We start from the raw sequence: 22,496 nt of genomic DNA on the forward strand, positions 1-22,496 counted from the left end.
GGCGGCACAGTGCGCAGCGGCCTCAAAAAAGGCAAACAGAATGTTGGGCATTATCAAAAAAGGTATCACTACCAGAACCAAGGAAGTTATCCTCCCGCTGTATAGGGCGATGGTGCGACCGCATCTGGAGTACTGCATTCAGTACTGGTCGCCGTACCTTAAGAAGGATATGGCGATTCTCAAGAGGGTCCAGAGGAGAGCGACAAAAATGATAAAGGGCATGGAAAACCTCTCATATGCTGGGGCTCTTTTCCCTGGAAAAACGGAGACTTAGAGGGGATATGATAGAAACTCATAAGATCATGAAGGGTATAGTGAAGGTAGAGAGCGACAGATTCTTCAGACTAGCAGGGGCAGCAAAAACTAGAGGACACTCAAAAAAATTGAAGGGAGTTAGGTTCAGAACAAATGCTAGGAAGTTCTTCTTCACGCAGAGAGTGGTGAACACCTGGAATACGCTTCCAGAGGAGGTGGTAAAGCAGAGTACGACTTTGGGGTTCAAAAGGGGATTGGACGAGTTCATGAAGGAAAAGGGGATCCATGGGTACAATTAGAGGGTTAATATACAGTACAGAAGGCTGTAAAGTAATAGAGTAGTAGAGTAATAGATCACTACAGGTCATTGACCTGGGGGGGCCACCGCGGGAGCGAACTGCTGGGCGTGATGGACCTATGGTCTGACTCAGCAGAGGCAATGCTTATGTGCTTATGTACCAGTACCTCTGCCTTTTTCACCGATATCTTCAGTGCTGCTCTGCGTTCTGGAGATGAGGAGGCCGATGACGAGGAACTCACCTCAATCGTAGCCGAGCGTTTCTTAGAGCTCCTCGAGGTCTGCAGGACTTGGCTCACTGCTGAAGTAACCTGAGGACCTGAAGGGGTGGGAGAAGGCTTATTAGCCGGCTTACCTACTGGCTGCGACACCGAGGTGGATTCCAGCGACGTCGAGTGGTGTGACGTCGACTTCAGTGTGGATTCCGACACCAGAACTGGTGCCGAATCTCCCTCTATACTGGACCCAAAAACCAAACGATGTTGAATTTGATGGTTCTTGAGGGTCCTCTTTTGAAGAGAAGAGCAACGGGTGCATGGATCAGCCCTCTGGACTGGCCCCAAACACTGGAGGCACCAGCGATGCGGATCAGTGAGAGAAATAGGGTGAGCACACCGTTCGCACTTTTAAAACCCGTTTGTAGACAGGACATGGATGGAAAAGTGGCCTCGGCAAAATCAAAAGTCGAAGCTTGAGGCGTGGAACCGCCCTGCCGGGCCGCGAATGCGAAAGAGAAAAAGTAAAAAAAAAATTTTTTTTAACTTTAAACTAAAAGAAAACGAAAGCTGACAAAAAAATCAGAAAAATGCTTCATGAGCGGGAAGGCAACGAAAAAATACCAACGACCGTTGACATGCGACTTCTTAGGTCCGCAGAAACTAAGAAATTGAGGGACCACGTGCCTACGTCGGGCAGGAAGGCACTCGCGCATGTGCAGTGCGGGCTATCGCAAACTTTCTAAGTTCTTAAAGTGGCAATGCACTTAAAGTGGGCGGGGGCCTGTCGGTGACGTCACTTGTCCTGGGATAAAGAACATTACAGCATTACAGTGTCCTGGGCAATTATTGTTTTTTTTTGTCTGCTAAGTTTGGTTTGTCAGAGTGAATGGTTGGTTTCCTATTGAATTTTGTATTTCTTTTTCTTATGGATCTTGTTTTAGAATTGTACACTGCTTTTTCCTCCTTTGACAGCTAGAAGCAGTAGAGTGGTACAGTAAGTCTTCAAAAAATAACTAAATAAGACTGACACAAAGTAACTTAAAGAGTGTGCAAGGGGAGGAGAAGAGGGCAAATCAAGTAAACGTTACCGAACCTGTTTGCAGCCTTCTTATTGGGACCTTCTAGATTATGTTTACGGCCAAGGAATCCTTTCATCTGGATGCCTGATGAGGTATCAGTCCAAGCAGGCAGTGTAGACACCTCTCCAATTTCATTCACAGGTGTTTCAAGTATTTGGGGTTGTAGCCTTTCTGTCAACTCTTCTTCATATTCTACTTGTTTGGACATTTCCAGTTTCCTTTCTTCAGCCTGTTTAGAGACCCTGTCCAGACTGGTTTCTTCCTCTTTTATACTCTGTTACAAAACAAAATGTGTCACACATAGAGCCCAAAACACTTAAAAATTCAGACAAATAAGGAAGATACTGGAAGTCAATACAGGTTAGGCATGTGCATTTGAAGGCCCTTTTAAAAAAGTGTGGTAAAATCTAGACATGGTGCATCCCAACATGGATCTTTCTCACACTTTAATCCCAGATTTTACATGACATTTTTAAAAGCATTTTTCATTTTTTTGCAGGTCATGTACTAATGTTGCCATGCACAGTACCTGCAAAAAGTTACCACTTGGAGCAATTTCCATCTCCTATTAGGAAGTGTTATATTCTCCCCATGTCAGTCTTTTAGCAAGTGTTATATGTTTTAAAATATTTTTTCAATAAATTATATACAACATTTTATTACATTGGTCTGCTTTGTTTTACTGGACTGGATCTCACAGATCTTACAGATTGTCTACTTATTTTTTAACCAGTTAGCATGCGGTAATCCTAACATAGTAGCTAGCATTTGTTTCCACGCCCATTCTCTACCTAGAAGATGCCCCCTAGAAAAATATTTTAAAACATCATGCAGACAGGCAAAATATTGCAAAACACATAAAAATGTTTTGCCATAGCTTGTTTTTCTCCTGCTAACCGACCCCCTCTTTTTATCAAGCTGTGCTAGAGGTTTTTAACGTGGGCCATATGTGCTCATAGGAATTCTATGAGCGTCAGAGCATTTACCAAGCCAGCTCGCATTAGCTCAGCTTGATAAAAGGGGCCCTGTGTGTTAGGGCTTAACACCCTTTAGAACAGGGGTGTAAAAGTCCTCCTTGAGGGCCACAATCCAATCAGGGTTTCAGGATTTCCCCAATGAATATGCATGAGATCTAATTGCATGAACTGCTTTCATTGTATGTTAATAGATCTCAAGCATATTCATTGGGGAAATCCTGAAAACCTGACTGGATTGCGGCCCTCGAGGAGGGACTTTGACACCCCTGCTTTAGAACAAGGACCCCTTAGAAACATAGAAATAGATGGCAGATAAGGGCCACGGCCCATCAAGTCTGCTCACTCTAATAACCCTCCCTATTTATCTTTGCGGATAGATCTCACATGTCTATCCCATCTGGCCTTAAAATCTGGCACGCTGCTGGCCTCAATAACCTGGAGTGGAAGACTATTCCAGCGATCAACTACCCTTTCAATGAAGAAGAACTTCCTAGTGTCACCGTGCAGTTTCCTGCCCCTGATTTTCCACGGATGCCCCCTTGTTGTCGCGGGACCCTTGAAAAAGAAGACATCTTCCTCCATCTCGATGCGGCCCGTGAGATACTTGAATGTCTCGATCATATCTCCCCTCTCTCTACGTTCCTCGAGTGAGTAGAGCTGCAACTTCCCTAACCGCTCCTCGTATGGGAGCTCCTTGAGTCCAGAGACCATCCTGGTGGCCATTCTCTGGACCGATTCCAGTCTCAGCACATCCTTGCGGTAATGCGGCCTCCAGAATTGCACACTAGAGAATGACACGGGGAAAAAATCTGTCCCCGTCACCGCCCCGTCCCCGGCCCACCATCCTCTGCACCGCCCCGTCACCGCCATTCCATTCACCGCCCCGTCACCGTCACTGCCATCCCTTTCACCGCCCTGTCACCGCCACTGCCATCCCATTCACCGCCCCGTCACCGTCCCCGCAGCATCCATATAAGCCTTAGTACTCTAATATTTAGCGTATTCCATTCTTATAAATCAAAGTTCCTGCTGCTGAACTAGAGAAAGAGATGTTCAGCTGGCAGGGCTTTGTTTATAAATTTTTATTAACACAACTAATATACCACCATAATGTTTGCGACAGAGGACAAGTATGCAATAAATGCATTTTGCTGTTTCAATGCCAGTGCTCAGCAGAACAACAGACAGCAATATGGACATTCACCTTATGTAGTACTTTTTTAATATATAAAAATAGGCAAAATTAGTTGCTGTTTTATCATTATATTTTCTTGCCATTATAGTATTCTTCATTGATCATTTTTCTTTTTAAATTCAAAACAAATTCAACCTATCTTGTGTCCCAGCATGAATTCATGTTTCACTCAATTGGCTGTTTCAAGGGAATTAACCCTCCAACTTCCATTTGCAAAAATACCCAATGTTGTTCCTTCTATGAGCAATATTTAAATTATGAGGAACAACATTGGGTATTTTTGCTGAATTGTGTGACACCATTTGGGCTGAACATGAAGATTGAAAATGCCTGGTTAGCCCTGGACAGATGATTTGAACAGCCAGGAGCCTGTCCTGGCCATTTAAATCATTTTGAATATCTAGTCCAATGATAACAGAATTAGGGTGATTATAGAAACATAGAACTTTGTTGATCACTAAAAACAGTGGAGACTAAGGGTCTATCAAGCTCAGCATCCTGTCTTTGACACTGGCCAGTCTTGGTCTTTGGAACTGCCCATTGTGTCAGAAGCAATAGGGATTAAGTGACTTGCCCAGGGTCACAAGGAGTGTAGTGTAGCTCTAACCACTGGATTTAGAAGTTGGCTTCTTTTGGGATCTTTAACTCATCATCGCTAGGACTCGAATCTGAGTCCATGGCACCTAACATAGAATGGAATTAGTATGGCAAAGTAATGAAGAATGGTCCAGCAGCCCCCACCCTCCCTCCACCTCACCTTATATTCGTTCCGAGTTTGCCGGCTTCCTTTTTCCCTAGCCGCACGCGTTCAAAAAGCCGTGCATTTAGCCAGCTCCCTCCCTCCACCTCACCTTAAATTTCGAGTTTTCCGGCTTCCTTTTTTCCGAGCCGCACGTGTTCAAAAATCCGTGCACGCGCGGCTGCGCGAGTCAATCAAACTTCTCCTCTCCTGCAACTTCCTGTTTCCGGTTGCGTCAGAGGAGAAGATTGATTGATTCGCGCAGCCGCGCGTGCACGGATTTTTGAACACGTGCGGCTCGGAAAAAAGGAAGCCGGAAAACTCGAAATTTAAGGTGAGGTGGAGGGAGGGAGCTGGCTAAATGCTACGGGCGGGCGGGCGGTGGCTGCGGGGACCGCGCGATCCTTGATACCTCACTGCGGAGACAAGACCATTCACCGTCCCGCGGGCAGTGAATGGCCTTATCCCCGTCGCCGCAGCGACTGCTAGTTTTCTTCCCCGTTTTCGGCTGGTGACCCGCGGCTAAAATGCGGTGGCCGCGGGTAAACCGCCACCGTGTCATTCTCTATTGCACACAGTACTCCAGGTGCGGTCTCACCATGGATCTATACAGTGGCATAATGACTTCCGGTTTGTGGCTGACGAAACTCCTGCGTATGCAACCTATGATTTGCCTTGCTTTGGATGAAGCTTGCTCCACTTGGTTTGCAGATTTCATGTCTTCCCTGACAATCACCCCTAAGTCTCTTTCCGCTTCAGTTCTTGTCAGGATCTCGCCATTTAGGGTGTAAACCTTGCATGGATTTTGGCTCCCCAGGTGCATGACTTTGCATTTTTTGGCATTGAAACTGAGTTGCCAGGACCTAGACCAGCGCTCCAGTAGAAGTAGGTCATGCATCATATCGTCTGCCATTGAATTTTTGTCTGTTGTGCTTTTGCTCACTACATTGCTTAGTTTGGCATCATCGGCGAATAATGTTATTCTACCTCGGAGCCCTTCTGTCAAGTCTCTTATATAGATGTTGAACAAGATCGGGCCCAGGACGGAACCCTGTGGCACTCCACTTATCACCTCTGACATTTCGGAGGGGGTGCCATTCACCACTACCCTCTGAAGCCTACCTCCAAGCCAGTTCCCAACCCATTTGGTCAATGTGTCGCCCAATCCTAAAGAACTCATCTTGCTCAGCAACCTACGGTGTGGTACGCTGTCAAATGCTTTGCTGAAATCCAGGTAGACTATGTCCAGGGACTCACCAGCATCCAGCTTGTTTGTTAGCATTTCTTAAAATTTTATTGCCCTTTAACAAGGCGTGATAACGGCTGCAGGGTGGCATATGCTCTGACACCCACTGAATCCCTAAAGGTGTCGCAGCAATTACCACAGCCAGCCACAATAATCACCTTTGTAAAAGGAAGTCTTAGTGTGCACAAAATCAGCATAACAGTCAGCCCACAGCTTAATGCATCTACAATCAATTAAAAACATTTAATTAAAATGAATGTGTGAAATGAACCAAAACAAAACAATCTAAAACATGTGTCTGATAACAACTTATGTAGCATTAGATGGTAAACTAACCGGTGACACTTGTTTTGCAGTATGAAAACTTAGATCTTCTGATAAAGTCTTATCATCTTTGTCTTCGTTATACCTAAGAAAAATAAGACATATAATATCACTGAAATCCTAAAAGGAGCATAGCATAAACACTGAGAACTAGCTCACCAATATTTCAATTTAAATTCTTAAAAATTTGAAGAGTTGATTTTTTTTTTTTTAAACCAAACATAGGGCCCCTTTTATCAAGCTGCGCTAGAGGTTTTTAGCGGTAAATGTTCTGACGCTCATAGAATTCCTATGAGTGTCAGAGGACTTACCTTGCTGGTCCGTGCTAAAACCTCTAGTGCAGCTTGATAAAAGGGGGGCGGGAAAATAGTTTTGGTTATTGAAACACAGAATATGCCCTTCAATACCAGAGAATTTCATAAAGAATACAATAAATATAAATGTGCTCAGTGACGTGAACAAATCAGATAGCCACAGGGAGGCTGGAGAGAGATCAACTCATAACATCATTGCACATGCCCTACCTGCCTCCATTATTCAAGATAAAATATCTAAAACATTTTAAAGTAAAAGGTCACTTATTAGAGAACACGATGGTTGTTACCCTTGGCTAGTCGCAGGTAGCCGTGGGTAACCTGTCGAAACAGTGAGGGGGGAAAAGTGTTCACTGTGGGTAGGGGGACAAGGCCATCCACCGTCCCATGGAGCAGTGAATGGCCTTGTCCCCGCAGTTAAGGGAAGGAATGTGAGCGGTCACCAATCCCTCCTTCCTACCAAATCTATCTATCTCCCTCCCCCTTACCTCTAAAAAGAGCACAGTAAAGGGGTTTAAGGAAGGTTTGGATAGGTACCTAAAGGATAAAGGGATTGAGGGGTACAGATAGCAGCAGAGGTAGGTTATAGAAGTAGAGGTAGATTATAAAGGTCAAGAATTCACTTCACAGGTCAAGGACCTGGTGGGCCGCCGCGGGAGCGGGCCGCTGAGCGAGATGGACCTCCGGTCTGACCCAGTGGAGGCAACTTCTTATGTTCTTATGTCCGGGTTTTCCTAAATGTCTGGTAACCCTACACTTTATCACATTGTAAATCTACAGTAACCTATATGGTTATATTTTTTTTTATATTAGAAGGCCTCAGTGGTGAAACTTGCTTCCAGAGAAAATTTGAATGATAGGTGACCGCAAAACATTTAGGGCTCCTTTTACAAAGGTGCGTTAGGGCCTTAACGCACGGAATAGCGCGCACTAGACCTTAACGCCAGCATTGAGCTGGCATTATTCTAGAAGCGTATCGCGTGGCTTAGTGTGCGGTAATTTTGTGCGTGCGCTAAAAACGCTAGCACACCTTAGTAAAAGGAGTCCTTAAAGTTTCACTGAAAACACTCTTGTTTAAAGATGCATACCACTCATGATAAACTGAAGTACAACATATCACTCTACCAAGGAGTAGCTGTGTAATAATCAGTGTCACTTCTGAAAGGTATAGATGATATTGTTATGTCTTATTAACTATGGCCCCCTTTAATCAAGCTGCAGTACAGCATTTTAGTGTGGGCTGGCGAGGTAAATGCTCCAGCACTCATTCAATTCCTATAAGCGTTGAAGCATTTACCTCAATGTCCCACGTTAAAACACTCTACAGCAGCTTGATAAAAAGGAAGCTCTGTATGTACATCTGTAATCCATTTAGAAACTAACTGATAGTGCAGAATAGAAATATTGTAAATAAATACGGTGAATTGTACAGTTGTTTGTATATTATTGAAGGCACATCCAGATTTTATGACCCCTGATGCAGGTTCCAGTTGCCGAAACATGGTCCCATATCGGGTCCTCGACAAGGTGCCTTGCTGAGTTTTCTAATAAATTTGGACAAACTAATGCAGTAGTGTACCTAGGGTATGTGGCACCTGGGGCCCATCATTTTTTGACACCCCCCCCCATGTAAAAAAATATTTTTTGTAATAACCATGAAATGGAAGAAATAGTCAGATTAGAAACAGGCAGTGAAAATTTTATTTTATTGAACCTCATATATGTAATCATTATTCCAAACATAACATAAATTATGTCTGAATTGTCATGACATCAGAAGTACGTATGGAGTAGTTGCAGGTGATGCTTGGGACAGTTCTGATTGTGTTAGTTCGGTTTTATGTGTTTTTTGAATAGAAGGGTTTTTATTTCTTTTTTGAAGGTTTTGTAGTCTGTGGTCGAGGTCAATAGGTTGTAGAGTTGGGGGTCGAGTGTTAGGAGGTTGTTGAACAGTTTTTTTTTCTTTTGACGTTTTTGGTTGGAGGGTGTGTGAATGGTGCGTGAGTTCTCCTATGTCTGGTTGAGGTGGATTGAATTATTTAGCTGAAAAATTAGTAACTCCCCGCACTCCACACACATTAATTCTCTTCCATTTTTGTTCCCATTATAAACAACACTGATAAGTTCCCAGAAAAAAATACATTAAAATAAGAAGTGAAAATAAAGGCCCCTACAGATGAGAACATAACATAAGAGCAGTGGTTCCCAACCCTGTCCTGGAGGAACACCAGGCCAATTGGGTTTTCAGGCTAGCCCTAATGAATATGCATGAAGCAAATTTGCATGCCTATCACTTCCATCATATGCAAATCTCTCTCATGCATATTCATTAGGGCTAGCCTGAAAACCCGATTGGCCTGGTGTTCCTCCAGGACAGGGTTGGGAATCACTGCATAAGAGTAGCCTAACTGGGTCAGACCAATGGTCCATCATGCCCAGTAGCCCATTCTCATGGTAACCAATCCAGGTCACTAATACCTGGTCAAAACCCAAAGAGTAGCTATATTCCATGCTACCGATCCAGGGCAAGCAGACACTTCCCCCATGTCTTAATAACAGACTATGGACTTTTCCTCCAGGAATTTGTCCAAACCTTTCTTAAAACCAGCAACGCTATCTGCTTTTACCATAACTTTTGGCCACTTCATTTTTAAGCTTAGATCTTTCCTTCCAAACAGAGACTTTGCTAGATGTCAAATACAGAAAGAACAAGGTAACTTCACAAGAACTTAGCTGTGCAGGAAATGTGAATCTCCTCATACACCCACCATATAGTGCAAAAATGTGCAAAGGTCTGTTTTTTTCTTTCGATCACTACAAAGCCTAATGCCACACAAGCAGTGCTGTTACAAACATATTCTAAAGGTCAATGCTAAGGTTAACAAAGTTTCCTTCCTTGGGCCACAAGGAGATACTGACAAACCATTGGAAGAGATCCCAAAACAACTACCCAGGCACAACACCCAAAGACCCACTAAGTGTGTGAACCAGTTGAGTGGAGTGAACTAACTGGGGGGTGGAAATGGGCCTGGAGTTTGTTCAGCAGAATTTCCCAGACCACCTCTTCCTCTCAACATATCGATACGCTGCCACCACCACCACCACCATTAGGAACACCTCACCGGGTAGGCCAGCAATGCTTATAAACTTTATAAAAGACATTATTATATTTTCTTATAAAGCACATATTTTAACTGAACTCTCTGACATCCTCAGCCTTGCCATTCACAAAAATAGAAGGAAGAAAAGTTCCCGTTTCTTGCTGTCTCATGTCCCCGGCCTATAAGAATATTTTTCTTCTGCAGACCCTTCAAAAGTCTGATCAAATCCTCGTTTCACTTGCATTATAAAGTACTGAGGATGCCATCTCTCCTCAATCCCAGGTCCTAAAGTCTAAGACAGTAGCGCAAACTAGTGCTGCCCAATTCGGGGAAAAAAATTCGATTCGATTCAGCCTATTGAATTGGTTTTTCGATTCGATTTTCCTGCCCAATTGGGTGTTTTATTCAAACATCCTGGTGGGTTTATTTTATAGCTTTATCACCCCCTTTGGCATCTCCTAACCACACTGGCGCTGTGGTGTAAATAAAATAAAGAAACAAAAAGGACTTTTCCTCTCTCTGTTAAATCCTAGCTCATGTTTGCGGTCTAACACCAGCTCTGGCAGGATACACATTTCAAATCTGACATATTGTAATCACAAAGCAGAAAATAAAATTAGTTTTTCTACCTTTTGTTGTCTGGTTATTTTTCGAATCTTGTTGGTCCAAGGCTCTGGTTGTCTTCTGATAACGTGCTTTCCAGGGTCTCCTTCTTCCTTCTTTCTGCATATTAACCATTCATCTGCCATCTCTGTCCTCCCCGTTTCCCTTCCCTCCCCAGGAGATCTGGCATCTTTCCTTTTTTCGTCTCCCTCCACAGATCCATCTTTTCTTAACTACCCTTTCATCCAGCATCTCTCCCTCCTTCCCCACCACCCCAGGGTCCACCATCTCTCCCTTTCTTTTCCCAACTACCCTCCTATCCAGTATCTCTATTCCCCCTCCACACCATCCCTTGTGTCCAACTTCTCTCCCTTTCTTTTCCTTCCCTCCCTAAAACCATGATCCATCATTTCTCTCCCTCTCCTCTATTTTCAGAGCCATTATTTCCTCCCACCCAAAGTCTGGCATATGCGTGTCTCTTTGAACCCCCCCTTCCCTCCGTGTACTTGTACACCAGGGCCCCCCCCTCCCCTGAAGGCCTGTCTCCCCCTTAAAGGTCTGCATCCCACCCCTGAAGGCCTATCTCCCCCTTGAAGGCCTGCACCCCCCCCTAAAGGCCTGTCCCCCTTCTTGAAGGCCTGTCCCCCCCCTTGAAGGCCTGCCTGCCTGTCCCCCTTGAAGGCTTGCCTGCCTGTCCTCCCCCTTGAAGGCCTATCCCCCCTTGAAGGCCTGCTTGCCTGTCCCCCCCTTGAAAGTCTGCCTGCCTGTCCACCCCCCTTGAAGGCCTGCTTGCCTGTCCCCCACTTGAAAGCCTGCCTGTCCCCCCTTTGAAGGCCTATCCCCCCCTTGAAGGTCTGCTTGACCACCCCAACCTGAAGGCCTGATGCCCCAACCCACCCCGAAAGACCACTCGCCCCCCAACCCTGAAGGACCGCTCATCCCCCTGGCCTCCCCGCACCACCTATGATAGAAAAGCAGCCCACAGCAAGATCACGATGCCAGCGATCCCTGCGCTGCTTTGGCGCTGCTTCCTCCGCCGCGGTCCCGCCCCTCCTCTGACATCAGAGGAGGGGCGGGACCGCAGCAGAGGAAGCAGCTCCGAAGCAGCGCAGAGATCGCTGGCATCGCGATCCCGCTGCAGGCTGCTTCTCCACCGCAAAAGGTACGAGGGGGGGGCAGGGGGAAAATCCGGACGTTGGGGGGGGGAACCGGACGCCAATGGCTTCAAGGCCTGGAGTACCCCCTCAGGGCTTGCACACGGGGCGGGCCGTCCCCTCGCCCCCCCCCCTCCCTGTGGTACGCCACTGAACTAATGGTTGGCTCTCCTCTTGCTTCTGTTGTGAGTCTGTCATTCTTGACTGACATTTTGATTGCTCTGATTTTCTTTGTGGTGGCACCCCGCCAGCATTTTTGTCTTTGTTAAGTGACCACAAATCCTGGATATTCCCAGACATGGCTTGGCAATGAATATCCAGGATTAAGCCGGTGGTGGCCAAAAACTGCTAACTGCTGTTGGTTGAATATCAGCCTGCAAGTACGTATGTAAATGACCTGAATACTAACATATATATACACATATATTTGTACATATCCACTTAATACTGTAAATTGCTATGCTAATATCTACAGAATTAATAACAGTACAGCAAGCACTTGTAATAAAATAAAATAAGGGGCTCATAATTTTAAAAAAACATTCAAAAAGTGGCCTAAGATGGTATATGGACGATCAAAAAGACAGATCATCCAAGTACCAATAATCAAAGCTGGTTTTAGACATATCTGGCCTCTGAACGCCTAGAGTGAAAAGGGGCATTTTGGGAGGAGTAGAAAGGGCGGGAGGTGGGCCGACCTAGACTTAGTAGTCTGGCAGTCATAACCAAAAAGGGTTGACAGGTTGCCAGATGGAACTTTGACTAAGTCAAAACAGGTATAAGTTCCTAATTGGGCCACTGAGCTGATCGCAGCTGCCACAATCAGCTCAGGAGCCCAGGCAACCTGTCCCTCCCCCCCCCCCCGATCATGGCAGGAGGGATCCCAAGCCCTCCTGCACCCCCCTCCACCTGAAACAACCCCAAACTGGCAGGAGGGATCCCAAGCTCTCCTGCCAGCACCTCTCCTGAAACACCCCGAACCGGCAGGAGGGATCCCAAGTCCTCCTGCTGGCACCCTCCCCCCAAAACAACCCTGAACTGGCAGGAGTGAGTCCAAGTCCTCTTGCCTGAAAATCTCCCCACCCCCCCCGGGGGGGATGCACCGGGGAGGGGCCTAGAGCCTGATTGGCATAGGCACCTATAGGAGGGGCCTTAGGCAACTGGGTCAACCGGCAATTCTTATGTTCTTATGTTCAATCAAGCCCAAGGCCCCTCCCTGGTGTATTCCACAATGCATCGAGAAAGGGCAGGCCCGCCATTTGGAAGACGGCTGGCCAGAAGACCTGTCCATCCATCCATCGTTTAAGGTTAGTGGGGAGTATCCAGGGGGAGTTCTGGGGGGGAGGTTTTCCAGCAGGAGGGCTTGGGCTCCCTCCTGCCGGTTCGGGGTTGTTTTGGGGGTGCCGGCAGGAGGGCTTGGGCTCCCTCCTGCCAGTTCGGGGTTGTTTTGGGGGGTGCCAGCAGGAGGGCTTGAGCACCCTCCTGCCGATTCAAGGTTGTTTTTGGGGGGTGCTGACAGGAGGGCTTGGGATCCCTCCTGCTGCAATCATTGTGGTGGGGAGTGTTCTTCAGCAGGAGAGATTAGGCATCTCTCCTGCTACAATCATTGTGGGGGAGGGGCATGATTCTTTAACCAGCATTTTGACCAACGCTAGTTACAGAATCCTGCTTTTAGGCGAAGGAATGGCCCCTCCTTCGCCTAAAAGGTCTTGTTTTGGGTGTTTGGGACTTGGGCGATTTTGTAGTTGGGAATGTGTCTTGAGGATAGAAGTAGTGGTGGTTTGGGCGATTAAACTAGTGAACGTATAGCTAGGCCATTCTCAAAAAAAACCTCACTTTGGACTCATTTCCCTGCTGCCTGCTTTCCGCATCTAGGGATTTAGACCAAAAGGGGACTTAGGCGTTTTTTTTATTATGCCCCTCCACATGCACAAATTTTAGCTACACACTAGTTTATACAAAGGTACCTAATAGATTTGCATGTACTTTGACAGTGGACAGAGCTTTTTAGGTTTGAAATTCTTTATTCATTTTTACTTATTACAACAAGTGTATCAGAAAAATCATTTGAACTTATATACACTTGACTAACTTTCATATATCATTAAAAATATAACTTTTCAGCCAATATCTATATGCTATAATATTTTAAATATTATGAACTATTCCTAGTATCTAAACAATTGATATCAGGTTAGAAAACCCTCCCAACCCCTCCCTCCCCTTACAAAAGTTCCATCCCCAATACATCAAAAACAATTAAATACTCTTATACATTATAGGATTTAATCTTTATTACCCACCCACTTCCCTCCATGTCAAATATCTTACTTTGGGAAAACGTTATTACTCATTACAAAAATCTGTTACTGGTCCCCAAATCTTGTGAAATTTACTAAAATATCCTTTGTGTTGTTTTTGTGCGCTCCATTTTATATATATGACACACAGAATTCCACCAGAAACTGTAATTTAATCTGCTATGATTTTTCCAATTGAATGTAATCTGTTGAATGGCAACAGTGGACAGAGTTTTAGCAATTTAAGAGCAAAAATTTATACCAGCTCTGTGGTTGGTTGTACTGCTTACGCCTTAATTACAGACCTTTTACATTGGCATTCTTGAAGATGATGGTTAAAGTAATACAAGAATCAAAATCTCTGTTGTATTTTGGTCAATACTAATCTGCCTTAATTCTGAGCCCCACTGCACAGTGATTAAGATTGAATTTTGAGAAATACGAATGCCCTCAGTTGAGGATTTTCATATTTACAATGTATCAGACCTGAATTTTCTGTCATTTTTGTTTTGTTTTTTTCAGTGATATGTATCACATATGTAACTTTCTTTTTTTTTTTTCCAATTCTTTATTCATTTTTACATATTTCAACAAGTGTGTCAGAAAAATCATGCAAACTTACAAATATACACTTGATCAACTTTCATATATCAATGAAAATATAACATATCAATTGACATCTATATTCTATAGTATATTGCATATCATGAACTATTCCTAGTATCTAAACAATTGTTATCAAATTAGAAAAAACCCCACCCCCTCCCTCCCATTACAAAAATTCCATCCTCACTACATCAAAAATCTAATATAATAAAATGCTAGGCCGCGCATGTGCACTCCCATCGCGTGGGTCCGTTTTCCGTGAGCTGTAGCGACCCATAGGAAGTGCGCATGCGCGGCTTACGGTTCTTTGAAAGATGCAGCGGTGGCTACTCTCACGATCCCCGCCTGCGTCGGACTTTCGACGCAGGTGGGGATCATGAGAGGAGCCACCGCCATGTCTTTCAACTAAAAAAAAAAATACGGCAAGGCGGATGTCGGCCGTGGCGGCTGTCAGCGGCTGCAGGCCGCGGCAACTGTAGCCCGCCGCGGCCGAGCACGGAGACAGGCCGAAGTTTTTTTCAACTTCTCAAAGACGCTGCAGCGGCTCCTCTCAAGAGCCGCTCCTGCGTCGGAGAAGGCGGCAATCGTGAGAGGAGCCGCCGGGAAGTTACACTCTAGGGGCTCGGGCTGTTAGGTCCGTGCAGGCTCCTCTTGCGGTAAATAGAGGGAGAGGGAATGCTGCGGCTGCTGGACAGGGAAGGAGATAGGAAGAAAGACACAGGGACAGGGGCAGGGAGAGAGACAGAAAGACAGACAAAGGGAGCCAGGGAGGGAGAGAGACAGAAAGAAAGACAGCGGGAGGAAGAGAGACAGAAATATGGAGAGTGGTATGGAGAGAAACAGAAAGAAAGACAGAAATATATTCTACCACCAGGGGGAGGAAGGGAGACAGAAAGAAAAGAAGAAAGACACAGGGACAGGGAGAGACACAGAAAGACAGACAGACAAAGGGGGCCAGGGAGAGAAACAGACAGAAAAAGACAGCAGGACAGAGAGAGAGAGAGAGACGGATATAAAGACAGACAGAAAGACATATATTCTAGCACCCGTTAATGTAACGGGCTAAAATACTAGTATTTAAATATTCTTGTATATTACAGGATTTAATACTTTTATCCACCCACATCCCTTCATGTCAAATATCTTACTTTGGGAAAACGTTATTACTCATTACAAAAATCTGTTAATGGTCCCCAAATCTTTTGAAATTTATCAAAATATCCTCTTTGTGTTGCTATTGTGTACTCCATTTTATATATATGACATACAGAATTCCATCAAAAATTATAGTTCAATCTGTCATAATTTTTCCAATTGAATGTAATCTGTTGAATAGCAACTCCAGTCAATATAAATAAAAGTTTATTATTATTTGACGAAATCTGACTCTTTGCTCTCATTGACATGCCAAATAAAATAGTATCATATGTCAAGGCCACCGGATTCTCTAACATCCTATTTATTTGAGGCCAAATTAGAAGATGATCTAATGTCCTAGCCTCAAGATGACAGTGCTAACATCTATTAGACTTAGAGCTATCTAATTTTTGTAAATGAACAGGGGTCCAAAAAGCTCTATGCAAAAGAAAAACCATGTTTGCCTCATAGACGCAGACATTGTACATCTTATCCTCCAAGACCAAATACGTGGCCATTGAGATGCATTAATTTGATGCTTAATCTCAATGCTCCAAATATCTCTAAGTACAGTCCTTGGTTTTTTATTTAAATATCCAGATAATGTTTTGTACCACTGCGCGGCCTGGTGACCCATAAAATCTGCCTGGAAGCATAAGAATTCTAGAGTAAAATGAGTATTTAAAGATTTCCATTCAGGGAACCCTGCCTGAATGGCCTGCTTCAATTGCAAACATTTATAACTTTGTTTTTTATTCAGTCCAAATTTATGTTGTAATTGTGAAAACTCCAGCAGCTTACCATCATTAATAACATCATTTAAAGTACGTATTCCTGCTTCAATCCAATCCTTCCAGACAATCATAAAACCGCCTATTTGTATCTTGGAGTTCAGCCATATATTTTGACAAGTAGATTTTTGAATAGTAATAGGAGTTAAGTTGTTAACATACTTTAATGTTGTCCATGTGTCCATTAATATCCTATTACCTTTTCTTATTCTAGGCATTTTAATACTAATCAAATGACGAAGCCTAATAGGAGACATGAGCTGCCACTCCAACCATAACCAATCTGGAAGCTTCTCCATGAGTTCTGGGAGGACCCAATACATACCTTGGCGCAAGATATAGGATTGATGAAACCTATAAAAATTTGGAAAATTTACCCCTCCCTCCTCAATTGGTTTTTGTAAAGTCACTAGAGCAATTCTTACAGCTTTACCCAGCCAAATAAATTTACTAAGAATATTATTTAACTTTTTGTAAAAAGACCCCTGAAAAAAAACTGGTATCATTCCCATGTGATAACAAACCACAGGCAATATCATCATTTTGACTGTTTGTACTCTTCCCCACCAAGATAAATGTAAAGGATTCCATTGCTCACATAACTCTGTTACTTTTTGCAATAAACTTTTTTCATTCATTATAATTGTCTCATCAAGCGTGTTTTTTATCCATATACCTAAGTATTTTATTCCTTCTTCTTTCCATATAAAAGGGAATGAATCAAATAATCCTTTTGTGCAATGCACATTTAAAGGAAGAACTTCTGATTTAGTCCAATTTATTTTATATCCTGAAAACTTTCCAAATTTTTCTATCAAATCCAATAAATTTGGAATGGTTGTTTCAGGATTCCTCAAATGAAGTAATATATCATCCGCATATGCAGAAACTTTATATTCTTTATCCTTATGCGGTATACCCTGTATCTCCTCTTCCTGTTGAATAGCTAGTAATAAGGGTTCAAGCACTATATCAAAAAGTAAAGGAGATAGAGGACATCTCTGTCTAACTCCCCTTTGCAATTTAAAACAATCAGAAAAATTATTATTGATATATAATCTAGCAACAGGAGAGCTATACAGAGTTTTAATCATTTGTATAAATCCCGAACCAATACCAAACCACTCCATGGCCTGATACATAAATGTCCATTCCACACGATCAAAAGCTTTCTCTGCATCCAGAGACACAGAAAAAGCCGGATCTCCAATTTCTTTTGTTTGCAATGCCAATCTGGTGTTATTAGAAGAGTGTCTCTGAGCAACAAACCATGTTTGATTCATACCAACTATATGAGGAAGAGCTTTTGCCAAACGTGTAGCCAAAAGTTTGGCTAATAATTTACCATCTACATTTATCAACGAAATAGGCCTGTAATTTGAAACCAACATGGGATCTTTATTTGGCTTCGGCAAAACAATAGTTAATGATTCTGCCATAGTGCCTAATATACAACCTTTCTTTAGTTGATTCTGATATAAATTTAATAAATGAGGTAAAAGAGTATTTTGAAATGTTTTATAAAACTCTACCGTAAAACCATCACCACTTGGAGCGGTCCCCACTCTAAGAGACTTCAATGCTGTTTGTAATTCTTGTAAAGATATTGGATTTTCCAAACTTCTTTTTATATGATCAGGAATCTTCGAACCTTCAATATTATTTAAAAACTCTATACCATCTTTTTCTTTATTTAAATAAGACTCAGAAGAATACAGGTTTTTATAATAATTTAAAAACTGTTTTAAAATAGGACCAATCTGAAAATGAGTTTCACCTTTTTCATCTTTTATTGCATTCAATTTCATCTTTCTTTTTTTCACTTTAAGATAATTTGCCAATAGTCTTCCTGCCTTATTTGAACTACCATAATACAAAGCTTGTTGACACATAATATTTTTTTTAGCCAAATTAGAAGAAATCTCATTATATTTATATTTTGCTTTTAATAAAGTTTGCAACGTAGAATTCTCCCACTTATTAATAAATTTTAATTCTAAATCTTTTATTTCTTGTTCCAATTCCGTAAATTGCTTATTTAATTGTTTTTTAGAATAAGCTGAAAATGATATAATTTGCCCTCTCATCGTTGCCTTAAAAGCATCCCATATTATTTCTGTAGATATTTCCTCTGTAATATTATTTTGAAAATATTCATCCATTTTTAATTGAAATTCTTCACAAAATTTTGGATATGCAAGCAATGCATTATTAAATCTCCATACCGGCCTAACATTATCTGGGTCATTAAAATTTAAAGAAATCCACACTCCTCCATGATCTGATAAAATTATTGGTTCTATAGAGGCTTGTGTAACATCTTGTATTAGCCCATCAGAAACAAAAATATAATCAATTCTAGAAAAAGATTTATGAACGTGAATAAAATGAAAAATCTCGATCATTAAAATGAAGAATTCTCCATATATCTTTTAAATTACAAGAATTTATAAAATTATCCAACCCTAAAGATTTTAAAATTTTACTAGGTTTTTTATCCAATAAAGGGTCCACAACAGTATTAAAATCTCCTGCCACTATCAAATTATTAGCAGCCAGTGGTAAAATTATTGGTTGTAGAGTTTTAAAATATTCAATTTGATTTGAATTAGGTACGTACACATTAAATAGCGCCCATATTATTGCCCATACTCATGTTCACATGCACCCATCTTCCTAATTTATCTGCTTTTACCATACTAAATCCTGCTGAACATTTTTTATTTATTAAAATTGCTACCCTAGCTTTTTTTCCCACTGCTAGTGCAAAAAAGCAATCCTTCACCCAATTACCAATTAACTTTTTTGATTCATCTCCATTAAGGTGAGTCTCCTGTATGAAATAGACATCCGCATTCTGTTTTTTTTAAATATAGCAATACTTTTTTCCTTTTTATCGGGTGGTTGAGACCATTAACATTTATTGAAAAATTTTTTTAAGTCATTATATTAAATCAAAACAATAATCAATAATATTCCTCACATCAATATTATAACCTCTTTTCCCCATTTTAAAATTATTATTAGACCCCATCCCTTCCCTTATACCCCTTCCCATATTCTTAATCCCCCCCTCCCGTCCCTCCCTTGAATTATTTGCCAACTTTGAAATGCACACTTTGACTAGGCAATAGATAAACTCCCCACAAGCTATATTTATAATTTTAAACCAATAGCCAGATCATTATCATATTAAAATGAAAATCACTTTATCACACAAGACTTCTTAACAAGGTTTACCTCTTTTTTTTTTCCCCTTTCCTTTCCCCCCATCTCTCATAAACCCTCCCTTCTTTACTCATTCATTACCATTAAGATATTATTGAAATAAATAATAATCAAATCAAATTTTAAAATTACAATCATCCAAACCATATCCATCTTTCATGGCAGACAACATCACATACCCTCAAATTAAATGTCACTTTTAAATATTATTAAATATATAATGGAAATCTTTCTTCCTGACTTTTTCTTTTCAAAAAGTCAATAATTCCCCAAACACAACAAATGTTATCCCTTTAACATAACCCTCCTAAAATTCAATACCTATTTTCATACTAGCATATTTGCTGCTCTTTTAATTTCCACTCCATTCACAACATTCTCTTGTATCATATGCCTTATATTATAACATCCAAACTTTCTCTACATCCTTTGATTTTTACCAAAACTTCTAATTTTTTATTTTTTTTTTTTTTTACCTCCTCACATATCCACCATTATTTATATTAAGGTCAGACCAATTTTTAGCACAAACAATAATATTATGACTCTTGTTGCATTAATATATTTGCAATTTCAAAACTATAGTCCATACATAACAACAAATTTCCTCTTCTTGTAATGAGATGCTATATGTCCCACAATGTCTCCTTCCGAATCTACTCTTGCTTGCAGTTCCATATCAATTTCTGTCCTCTCACACTACTGTTTATACATTCTCAGTTTCATCTTTTGATCCACCTTAAATCTCCTTTCCAAATGATTTGCACAAAGATGTATAATGACCACAATTTCAAACTTGTGGTGTCATTCATAGGTCTTTCACATTCTACATATATAAACCCTGTTCCTTTTTATTGACCTTCATATCTCTGTCATTTTTATTTTAAGGTCAGGCCAACTATATACCAGAACCATCTTCAAAAAATCCTCTACTGCATTTATAGATTTTCATTTCAATGTCTTATTCCATATATCACAGCAGTCTTCTCCTTTTATGCAAATAATAATTGTAAAGCTTTACTCTGAAACCAGTAATTTATGTAATTTTGTAACCAACCCACTCAGCTAAATCGTATAAATCAACAATAACTGGGTTGTTGTATCAACATTTCAAGAGACTTAGTCGAAATACCTCAGCCCCACCACTCCACCGCAATAATACTTTCTAAAGCGGGAGATTTACGTGGTGCTTCATCACTGGTAAATCGTCTCAAATCGCCATGATTGTATTCATTTAAAGGTTTTATATTTTAATTATTTTACTATAAATAAAGAGTTGTAAAAGTGTATAAGATTGTATACTTAACATCTACACACAGCTAAACCTGGGAGTCCGACCCGACATGTTTCGCACTGCTTGTGCTGTCTCAAAAGTCTCCCTGCATAAAGATAAAAAACACCAACAGCCTTAGGGCAGCAAGCGTGACATTTCTCTACACATCACCACCCTCCAAAAAAGTCTCAATGTATATGTGACTATCCCCTCTCACCCCAACTCACCGAGGTCGCCGCAGTCATCCGACTCACAAGTATGAAGTCTGTGAAAGATGGCGGCGGCGTCCTCAGTACAGATTTAAATATAATCCTTTAGCATAACCACACCCCCCACAGCAACCTATTGGTCCGATCATCCTCCAATCAATGTACTCCAGTCAATCTCAGCATTCAATCCCCGTGGCTCCACAGACTTCATACTTGTGAGTCGGATGACTGCGGCGACCTCGGTGAGTTGGGGTGAGAGGGGATAGTCACATATACATTGAGACTTTTTTGGAGGGTGGTGATGTGTAGAGAAATGTCACGCTTGCTGCCCTAAGGCTGTTGGTGTTTTTTATCTTTATGCAGGGAGACCCTTGAGATAGCACAAGCAGTGCGAAACATGTCGGGTCGGACTCCCAGGTTTAATAGAAATAAGAACTTCTTCCTTATTTCAACTAGCGACCTTTAAAGATTTTCCTTAGGCCCTCAGCGTCACCACTCAGAACTCAAACTTATCACTGTTTTGAGCTTTACGTGGCAAATCGTCACTGGGTCTAATTTTTCATTTTAGCTTCCATCAAGAGCTTTAAATATTTCAGATTCTTATGGTTTTCTATAACTTATAATTTCATTTCATTTCATTTCACTTAGCTTATATGTTGTGATGTCTTATATCAAGCAGGGTGACAGGGCTATGTCACCCTGCTTGATATAAGACATCGAACTAACATATAGCGAATATATTAGAGAACCAGAACAATCACAGAGTTCACTGGAGAATAAACCCACCGCAGTGAGTTTCTTTCAGAGGTCCGAGATGGGTATCTGATACACAGTGAACTCTGTGATTGTTCTGATTCTCTGATATAAGACATCACAACATATAAGCTAAGTGAAATGAAATGAAATGAAATTATAAGTTATAGAAAACCATAAGAATCTGAAATATTTAAAGCTCTTGATGGAAGCTAAAATGAAAAATTAGACCCAGTGACGATTTGCCACGTAAAGCTCAGAACAGTGATAAGTTTGAGTTCTGAGTGGTGACGCTGAGGGCCTAAGAAAAATCTTTAAAGGTCGCTAGTTGAAATAAGGAAGAAGTTCTTATTTCTATTAAACTTATGTTTATGAAATAGCCACCTGAAGTTTTGTATGCTATAAAAATATTTGCTTTATATAACCTTGGCATTTTGATATTAAGAACATGACCAAGTCACAAAGGAAACAAGTCGCCATTCTAACCAAAACCAGTCTTGGATATTATCAATGGGCTCTGGGAGGACCCAATATATATCTTGAAGCAAAATATAGGCCTGATGATACCTATAGAAATTAGGAAAATTTACCCCCCCCCCCCTCTCCATAATTGGCTTTTGCAAAGACACTAAAGCAATTCTAGGAGATTTACCCATCCAAATAAATTTTGTTAGAATACTATTTAACTTTTTATAA

At 41.6% G+C, this 22,496-nt stretch overlaps 1 protein-coding gene across 2 annotated transcripts in view; it reads right to left on the reverse strand.

Annotated features, from left to right (window-relative positions):
- SPTB (spectrin beta, erythrocytic) overlaps nucleotides 1-22,496 on the reverse strand; it is a 345,456-nt gene that overhangs the window by 25,471 nt on the left and 297,489 nt on the right. For both annotated transcript variants that reach the window (XM_033951147.1, XM_033951148.1), the window contains exons 32-33: nucleotides 6,344-6,416; nucleotides 1,865-2,124 (exon numbers count right to left, since the gene is read on the reverse strand). In XM_033951147.1, the coding sequence (XP_033807038.1) occupies nucleotides 1,865-2,124; nucleotides 6,344-6,416 (333 nt within the window). The remainder of the gene's footprint in view (nucleotides 1-1,864; nucleotides 2,125-6,343; nucleotides 6,417-22,496) is intronic.

This window comes from Geotrypetes seraphini, chromosome 7 (genome assembly GCF_902459505.1).
Source record: "Geotrypetes seraphini chromosome 7, aGeoSer1.1, whole genome shotgun sequence".
NCBI classification, from domain to species: domain Eukaryota; kingdom Metazoa; phylum Chordata; class Amphibia; order Gymnophiona; family Dermophiidae; genus Geotrypetes; species Geotrypetes seraphini.